Source organism: Lytechinus pictus, chromosome 19 (assembly GCF_037042905.1).
Source record: "Lytechinus pictus isolate F3 Inbred chromosome 19, Lp3.0, whole genome shotgun sequence".
Classification (NCBI taxonomy): domain Eukaryota; kingdom Metazoa; phylum Echinodermata; class Echinoidea; order Temnopleuroida; family Toxopneustidae; genus Lytechinus; species Lytechinus pictus.
Window position 1 is genome coordinate 14,894,907 of NC_087263.1, and position 10,165 is coordinate 14,905,071.

The 10,165-nt window shown below is 39.0% G+C and overlaps 1 protein-coding gene across 3 annotated transcripts in view; it reads right to left on the reverse strand.

Moving 5' to 3' along the window:
- The window catches only part of LOC129282810 (neuron navigator 2-like), a 30,664-nt gene extending 20,714 nt beyond the window's left edge, over window positions 1–9,950 (reverse strand). For all 3 annotated transcript variants that reach the window (XM_064113678.1, XM_064113677.1, XM_064113679.1), the window contains exons 1-2: window positions 9,242–9,950; window positions 8,456–8,690 (exon numbers count right to left, since the gene is read on the reverse strand). In XM_064113678.1, the coding sequence (XP_063969748.1) occupies window positions 8,456–8,690; window positions 9,242–9,301 (295 nt within the window). In that variant the 5' untranslated portion in view covers window positions 9,302–9,950. The remainder of the gene's footprint in view (window positions 1–8,455; window positions 8,691–9,241) is intronic.
- Window positions 9,951–10,165: the final 215 nt, after the last annotated feature.

The following is a 10,165-nucleotide window of genomic DNA, read 5'->3' on the forward strand; positions in this document are numbered from 1 at the left end:
CATTGTAAACTAGCCATTTAAAAATATGAACATTAAAGAGGTGAATGCAACATTTTCAAATATTGGCAATTTTAAAGATTGAAAAGGTACTTGAATACCTTTTAAAAAGATCTTTTGACATCAAACAATATAGGCCTATACATGTAGATATGATTAAATCTTGCAAATTTTAACTTGTGCCCCTAGGCAAAATCTTTATACAGTGGTGCTAAATAGTTAGTGAACCCCACCAGAAAATGAACATATTTAAAGTTCTGCCCTCTTTTAGATATTTAATTGTGAAGTCAGGTGATAAAATATTACATCTGGACAATAGAATTTAACTGTATGATACAAAAAAGTTGAACGGTAGGTTTCAGTGATGCCTTAATGCCTATAAAAAAATATCTTATCCCAATGTCTGGGCACACATTTTACTCAGATCTTTTTTGAACTGAAAGTCTACCCTTACTTCTGCTTATTGTAAATTCATGCCCACTTGCGTAGGCCGTTTGCTCTCATCAAAAATTCACTTTCACGACGGACAAACAGCATTTGACGGGACTTCATATCAGTTCAGGGTGATGGTGGATTCGAGAGTTACCAAATATAACTCTCAAAAGACACGATAGGAAACGCGATGAGGTTTGGAATTTAGATCGACAGAGGCATTTGATTGAATCATGTACTCACAGATAATGAGTAGCTATACATGTAGATTAAAATGAATTAATACCTTCATGAAATATTCAGAGACATGAAAAAAAAAAAACCATAAAAATATCATGTGGTGTGTAGCAGCAGTCAAAACTTCAAGCAACTCTATTGACAAGTAGGCCTAGTTTATAACAATAAAAGGTATGTGAAGGAAAACTCTTAATATGAATTATGGAAAAAAAAACTCTCAACAAAAACCACCGAAAATTGATGAAAAAGCAAGGGGAAATTTTCTGAGTTAATTGTCAATGGAGTATATTACACCGTCCCTTGATTCAATAAATTGCTGTGGCACTCAAGAGTTTAGCCATTTCTCCCACTTAATGAATATTTCCACCCCTTTCTGGAAATTGAAATATATTTCATATTCTTATTACCCGATTCTTGGTATAATGATGGAGGTGGATTATTTCCCCAATGCAAAATTGGCACACAAAATTTTTGCACTATTCCTTCAGAGGAAAACATAAGGGCTAATACTATAGATCAGCATTACAACTCACTGCTAAAAGCATGTACGCCTACAGGTAAACACACATGTACATGTACAGTAGGTCATGTATATTCCATCAGAGAGTCGGCCACTCTGGCAAAATCAATCCTAGTAGCGAGACTGGCGGGGCAAATCCATGGCTACATTGATCAATTACAAAGGAACTGTTCCATGTCTTCAGTATCTATCAGCCGACCAATTGCAGTTGACCCTCAAAGACCAAGAGCGTTTGATATTGGTAGAAGGACGGATTGTTCTATCCTAATCTACAGAAAGAAAAACCGCTCATTTGCGAATCTACCACCGAACGATGATGAAACACTGGCTCTGAGGCTTCAGCAGGTGATTTCACATCCACCCAGTCACAAAAAATATCTGATAACTACAAGAACTCTTTTAGACCCTAAAAAGGGCACATTTTCTGTTTTCATTCTTGGGTTCACAACTGCATAAACAAGATAATGTCCTGGGAATAATACAAACTTGCCACAAGACTTGCATTCTGATCACAAATGATGCACATTCTTATTGTCCAACATAATAAGTTCAAGGTTAAAAATGAATCCTTATAGATTCCCTATCTATGGACCTCCATGCCCCTATCATTGCGTCCTTTCAATAGTCTCAATCGTGCTGTGATATAGAAATGTGCCCGACAGAATAAGTAAAGTTACTTTACCCTATCAAAAAATATTCAAATCCAAAAGTCTAGAAGTTAATGCAATTGGCTTTCACATCCCAAATATCAATGCAACCTTGACAAATATCTGCAAACATTCAGCAACCATGTACAGTACCTGCTAATAATGCGGGTATTCCATTCCTACAACATAAGATATCACAAGCTTTCACACTGGCTATTAAAATACAAAATGCGTGCCTCTTTTGCACTCAGACTGGTGTAGAAGCCCCTCGTGAAGACATGACAAATATCTACCGCCCAATGGCAGCACTAACGACTGTTATTCATGCAAAGCTCAAAATCCAATGTTAACTGCTTGCACAGAGGAGACAATAATTAAACATCAAATATAAACAAAGGCGAACAAATGAATGAATGAAGAAGAGACTTGCAGCGTCACTACTGCGAAGCAAGCCTTCAGTTTGAGCCGTGTACATAGTAATGGAAGACCGGTTTTACAATGTAGATCAAGTCCTGGATCTTCCATTATATTTCTTGCACTCTTATTTCTGCAGAGTCAAATTTGACTCTGAATGGGGTCAGCTGGGAGTAAACTTAAATATTCCCAGATAAAGTGACCCAGATTCGGAATGAATTAGACTGGGAATGGTGTGTCTTATCAGCTGAAAAATGACTCAATGGCAAGTCAAATCAATCCATGTATGACTTTGACATACAATTGAGAGTGATTTTGTCACATACATGTTATAAAAAGAAACATCTATGTCGTTTTCACCTCACTCGAATAAATCAACATTTTTAGGGAGAATTCAAAGTTATGATATACTCTGGGGTAGGAGTACATGTGTAAATAGTAAAAAGTGTAAATAGTAAAAAAAAAATTGAAACAGAATAAGCAAAGGAGATATTTACCACATCAGCACACTACATGTATATCCAAAATGCTTTACATGTACTAAACTCCAGCCTTCATTTTGGCCATCCTGACTTTACGATGCTAAGAAACTAACATTCTCAGCAAGTTCTACATTTCACAATGTCACCTCTTGACAACATCTCCCCCAAATTACCAGGGACGTCCCAGCGATCCCCAAACAACACCAATAGAGGGGAGCAAAAGTCGCCCTCTGCAAGGCTACGACTGATGACTCATAGGGGTGCAAAGTTGCGCCCCTGTGCATGAATGGTAGTAATAGTCTCAAAGTCAAGCTCTAATAGTGAGGAATGAGTAATAATTCTTAAAGTAAATCTATTAAACCAAGGCGAATTGCTATAATAACACAGTACTGAAATAGCTATAATGAAGACAACACTTGCATTTAGAGTATGCAAGCCAAAACTTTCCAGTGCAGAACAATGAAACTAGCTGGAATTTGAGTAGGCTCAAAACCCAGCGTACACTGGAAATACAATTGTAACCAACATGGAGGCAAATGGCGGTACACAAAAAAATTACTCTGAAAAATACTCATCTAATGACCGGGATACCTTGCTTAACTTTGCTCATTACCATGCTTTTGATAATTTCCTTCCAGAATCATTTGGCACATGTGGTAATTTGACTGGATTTTGTGAAAATTTGTTTTGTCGTCATTGCCACAACTGGTGTCCACTATTAATTGAGGTCTTGTTTCGCATTCATTTTACAAAACTAATAAGTACACTGTCATCCTCATCTTCTATGTCCTCAGAAAAAAGAATCAGATGGTATTTGGCAATCTCGTCTTCAGTTGGGGACTCTCTTCCCTGGCTGGGGACTACTATTTCTAAACATTACAAAAGAGGAGTCCATATCTTATGAAGACAGGGAAATTACTACATGTACATAGGCTAAACTTGGTTGTGTTTTGTGATGTTGGTGATATCCTTGGTGTTAACTGTTATGATGGGTAAAGAGTCTGCATAGGCAGAAAATTTCACTAGCTGCACGGTGAAAGTCATGTACAGATTACAGATGAACTACATGTAGGAACATGCTTTCTACAGTCATGTCAGGGCTTGGAATTCAGACTATAGGGCGATAATGGGCTAATCTCTTGATTGTACTCTGACACTTTAGATTGGCCCTACATAAATCCCCAGGAGTCATCCAGGTAGGGGTGAGAACCAGAACAAAGGGGTGAGGGCAAACGCCCCTGTAGGGGTGCTGAGGGGTCCATTGGAAGATCATTGGTACCAGAGTGCTTGTGGAGGGGTGAGGGCAGGCACCCTCGTAGGGGTGCAGAGAGGCCCCATTTGAAGATCATTGGTACCAGAATGTTCGTGGAGAGGTGAGAATCCGGACAAAGGTGTAGGGGCAGATGCCCTTGTAGGGGTACATAGTAAGTTCTTTGGAAGACCAGTGGTACCTGAACCTCCTGTTAAAACTCCCAAAATTAAAGAAGACCAGTCATAAGGGGGTACAAAGGCGGACACCCCTGGAGGGGTGTATAGAGGGGAACAGTTAAGGTTCTCTTGGAGGTCATGGGTACATTCATTACCCACTCACATGATGAAGGAGGGCTGGAATAAAAGGGTCACGTGTAGACACCCCTTCAGCACCCCTGTAGGGGTGTAGATTCTTTTTAAGTTCATGGGTACATCTAATAACCTCTGTATCAAACCCCTAATCAATGAAATATGGCCAAAATACAAGGTGATGCCATGCAGTTAGACACACCCACAGGGGACTGAGAGGGGAGCAGGAGGGTGCATTGAAACTCCATGGTGACCTTAAGAGCCTCCCCCCTCCCTATGAAACATTAACTTCCAAATCCATCATGACAGAACACTGTTGACATGTTATAACTAAATCAAACTGGCAAGAAGTTTCTTCTTGGACTATTTCTTTGTTTGGTGTTGGGCTTTATATTGGAAATTTACCACCCCCTATTGAAATGTAATATACACTTAAGTGATTGGGCAGGGAAAACATTGACTCGCAAGTCTCTTATCACAGAGATGACATTCATAGGATTTGAAGAAAAGAAAAAGTTTTAAGAACATTTGCTGCGCTTTACTTACGACCCATGAAAGTGAAATACACAAGACTTATCACATATCTAAGATGAAATGTCACTATAAATAGGAAAATAACAAAAAGAATACAATTGTTCCTAGAATTGTCTTGCCGCACGCGTATGGATACGGGTAAAGTTTGATTTTTCTGAAATATGCCAAGAAAACATTGTTATTGGAATACAGTGGCACCAGAGTTAACAAATACTGAGATATATATCAATGACATACAAATTATCAGCAGCTGATGGGGATACATGTACTCAACTAATACTAAATACCACTTGGTCAGTTAATACCACCGGCTTGTCTTTAATTAAAATCCACAGAGCCCATGATAATGATCAATTAAGAATTGAGTATCTTAAGCCGTTGCAGATTGACTGGCGCCATTGATAATGCAGTCATGAATCTCTGAGCATCGGATCGCATGGTCTCATGAAACCAGTGGATCCCCCGTCCTGTAAATCAATAACATTCTTAATTACTCGGCTGACATTGAAGGCTGCATTGTCAAGTGCAGTGGGGTGTGACTCGGGGTGGATTCAAAACGGATTCTAATTTCTACTGAATTCTGTAATACCCATAGGCCCGTATTCTGAAGTCAGGTTTAACTTAGACCATCGTCTTACTGTGGTAAAATTATGGGAAGCCAAAATTATGGGAAGCCAAAAGTGTCAACATTTTTATTAAGTTGTATGTTTCTTATGTTTACTGTGCTCTTTCCTGATTCATCGACGGTGAAGACAATCATCTATTTATACTTCCTAGACAATTATGAATGATTTGAGAGCCAAATGAGCTGAAATATGATATCTCTACTGTTAGTGATTTATGTAACAATTGGCTATCCATACTTAAACCACAACTTTAAACCTGAGTTTTAAGTTAAACCCGACTTCAGAATACGGGCCATAGGCTTTTAATAGGGACAAACCAGCCAAGGTAGGCAATGGGTTAATCTGCTGACTACTGAATTCTGTTTCTCCCCATATAGGCTTTGTGCAGAGATGGCAGTGTTACAGTAAGCAATGGGTTAACCCGTTGACTACTGATTGATGCAACTGGCATAGACTTTGCAGTCAGGGACCAACTGATTTCAGAAGGCAATAGTTTAACTTGTTCATGACTGAATTGATTAATTCCTGTAGGCTTTGTACATCGATCACCTAGTTCCAGTTAGCATGTGTTAACCTGTTGACTAGTGAAATTTATACATCTCATAGGCTTTGTATAGGGACCATTTGGTTCCGGTAGCAATGGGTTAGCATGATTACTACTGAATTCTGTTTTTCCCCATAGTCTAGGTACAGGGATCACTCGGCGATGAGTGAACCAGTTGACTACTTAATTCTATAATTCCCATACACTTTGTGCAGCGACTACCCGGTTCTAGTAGGCAATGGGTTAACCTGAATTCTGTGATTCCCATAGGCTTTAGACAAGGACCAACCTGTTATTGTAATATGCAACAGGTTAATTCTTCTTCAGTCAAAATAGTGTGTATTCTATTGCTAACTGAAACCGGATGGCTCTTGTATGTAGGCTGTGGGAGTTACAGAATTCAACCATCTAGAATATAACAATTTATATCAGCCTATTTCAAATCCACCACATAATTGACATTACCACTTCAGACAATCCTTCTAATCTTGTTCAAGAGATGATGAATAATTGGAGAGTACTTGTTCAATTTGCATGCAAATTTGTAATTAAATCCACTTATTTCATGAACAGACACTATCGGAGAAATGTAAGCTTTATCCAGTCATCTAAACTTCACTTCATTCAATATGCCTACAGTACCTCTGCAGTAGATGTAGACTGAGCGAATCAAATGAAGCGGGGTGTATCTACTGTAGTCTCCATGTACAGACCCTGATTGAAACTTTAACCAACAAGGGGGTTACGAAATGAAACAAGTCTAGCACAAATACTAGTACAACTTGCTTGCACAAATACAAAAGGCGTAGATATTCATAATTTAATATACATGCCTCAAAATCCAAAATAAAAAATATGTCACTTGATAAAGAGTTGCAGCGGCACTCGAAAGCTCGTGAACTTGTAAGCTAGTGAACACTAGCTTTTTGCGAGAGTGATCACGAATTTCCTAGAAAGCCAGTGAACACTTTTTGCGAGAGTGATCACGAATTTCCTTGTTGACCATAGTAGATTGCGAGACAAATGAATACCCTCTAGCGATTATTTCAATCCGCAATAATGAACCTATTTAGTATTAAAAAATATGCTATTTCATTTTCAGAATGTATCAGGAGGCTTCAGCATGCAAGTCCCAATAGCTGAGACCTAAGGCTGCAGATTCAGACCATTTTTCTCAAAAATAAGGGCTTGCAGAGCAAACTACATCTACTACTTTGCCCCCTTCCCGAAAAAAATGTACCCTACTTTTGATAAGTTAATGTCAAGAACGTTTGTGAGAAACATTGGAGAGAGGTTGTGCACGAATCAGTGGACCAGTCCCCCGGCTTTGAACCTGGAGCGGGGCGAGGATTTGAATATCTTTTGACAAGATTTGAGCAAGACTTTGGCAAGATTGCCACCATCCACCAAAGTGTACATGAAAACCATCAGTATGAAATCTCTCGAGTGTGAGTATTGTGAGAGGTCACGCTAGGGTAATGTCGGACCACCTCAAGATTAAATCCTTGATCACCATGTTCAATGGCTACATGAACGATATTAACAATATTTGATATATCCTTATCTCTTAACATTTGAAATTCAAATTCTAGTAAGTCACCGAGGAAGGTAGATCTGCTCCGCTTCAATAGACAAAAAGGATTAACAATGTCTTGATTTTGGGAGTTTTGGTTGGGTGAGCAAAGAATGGTTGTGGTAATGGAAATGGCCCTTCTTGTTAAAGTCTTTGTCATTACCATAACTGGTTGACTAGGAGATCTCTTGGGGGTTCACACCTCATTGTTTCTGATCCATGAGCAATCTTCACATGGTGACACAAACACCAGGTGTCCTCTTGAAGATGCTCTTTTGTTTGTTTCTGAAGACAAATATTGACAAAGGACTTCCTAAAAGGCAAGAAGCAAAACACAGAGGCCCACAAACAAATACAGAGAACTATATATGTATGTACACAAGCTGCTTTGGCCAAGCAGTGTTTATGGCTTCAGAACCAATGGGAGTTTCAAGAAACTCAGTAGCTATGGATTGCAGATATCAACTGATACATGAATTCTGACTACATCAAAGCAATACAGGCCTTATATTCGGTTACTAGAAGCAGATCAGCAATTGGCAAATGAATCCTGTAATTTCCATTTGGGTTTGCACAGATATTGTCTGGTTCGAAGTACGCAAAGTGTTGCAAATTTGCATTCATTGCCAGAATTTACAATTGATTTGGCGACTCAAGCAGTATTGACTTGGGATCGATTTTGAATTTCTTGCAATGCGTTTATAAACCATTTCAACAGGGCCCCATTTAAAAAAAGTTCAACACTTGGACTGATTTTCATGTTTGCCTATATCGGTATTGATGAGGTTGTTCAATCGATCTCTCTAGAATTTCTTAGGAATCATGCTAAACATCTTTCCCAATGGCTTTTCCCCGCTGCTTTGTTTAGATGATCGAAATAGGCACTGACCTGTGTTTTCCCTTGCTTGGATGCTACTGGATTTCTTCTGGCCGTTCACCCCTCCGTTGGATATGCCATTGGAGAGTAGTCCCTGAGTGTTGCTGATGTGGGCCACCTTCAGCTGCTCGATCTTCTCCCGCAAGTCCTGGAGCTCGCTGTCCTTCTGGTCGGCTGTGGAGGTCAGGCGCTGCAGCCGGTTGGTCATGTTGGACAGACTCTGCTCAAAGGCTGCCACCACGTGGGCCTGGGGATGAAAAAAGAATCAAAGGAAATGCTATCATTGAGAATAAAAGAGCGGCAATCAAAAGGCTGGAGAACACAACATTCTTTACAAATTCTGTTAAAAACCAATTTCCTGTTTTAAAATCTTTTATGCAATATATTTCCCCAATGTCTTGCCCTCCTGTTGATGCCCGCGATCAAAGTGTTTATAATTATGGCAAAGTTGAGAAAGTTGACTTGACCTTGTCTGCGATGTTCCAATGTAACGTTGAAACATTTTGTCTTTTGGTAAAAAATAGAAGTTGGAAAAATGATGATCATTACACATTTGTATATTGGAATGTTACAAGCGTATAACTCATATCACTTACCCTTAGCCAAATCTTTAATGTTTGATATAGGGACATTTATGAAGCGATTATTGAAAGGTATAAAATTAATAAGTATAAATAAAATGTTTGAATGCAAACATAAGACTGTGAATCAAGGTTTTGCAAAAACCCTTTTCCTGTCTATGAAGGGAATATGGTATATCAAAAGTTTTGAATGGATTTTAACAGAAGCTAGATATACCTCTGGATGGTAATAGGGTCTATATCCCCCATATGGGACTGAGACCGGTCCCGATGTCATCGTTACTGAGTCTTAATAAGATCCTGGAACTATGAGATAAACTGAAGACCTATTCCTGAACTTGCCACAAAATTTTTGACAAAAAAATTTGTCTGTCTATTGAGATGTTGATGCTTTAATATGGCACCATTGCAAACTGGAAATGAATTCATAAAATGTAGGAAATTAGAATCGATGCTCTTCTAATCCAAGCAATTAAAATCCACTCCAGTTGATCCTGAGCAGTTTTAAAGCAATTTCTAATCTTAAGTTTCAAGTTGATTCTGTTGCCAAGCAACTTCAAACTGGTAGATGAAGATTTCTAAATATTATGAAACCATTATCATTCCATCAAATTCATTCCACTAAAAATGCATATAAATCCACTGCTGTCAGTCAATACAAATAAATATATTAGGCATGCAGATCCAATTATATCCAAGGTTTTAAAAAGATAGAGAGAACTCCATTTCAGAATGGGTCGAGCATCACATCAGAATCAGGGAATATAGCTCCAGCAGAAAAACTATAAGGACATCCATTGACCATCAAGTTCAAAGCATTTGTGGAGGCGGAGCATAAGACGAGAAGTCCCAATATAAACCACAACGATTCTTTTCTACCCCTCCAGTCATCTATCTCCCACACAGCTTGAGCCCCCTGACTGAATGACCCATCACGCACCCCTCAAAGTTTCTATATACCGGTGGTATTACCCCTCTGCCACTCCTACTATTACCCCTCTTTGACTTCTATTCAATCCCTATTGGCTCTTCTGCGTAGGGCACCCATATAAAATCCCAAGCGAGTAGTTTTTGTGGGTGCTTTCTATTCATGGTATACACCTGTGGGATGGAGGAGGGACGTAAGCCCTTGTCTCCTTTT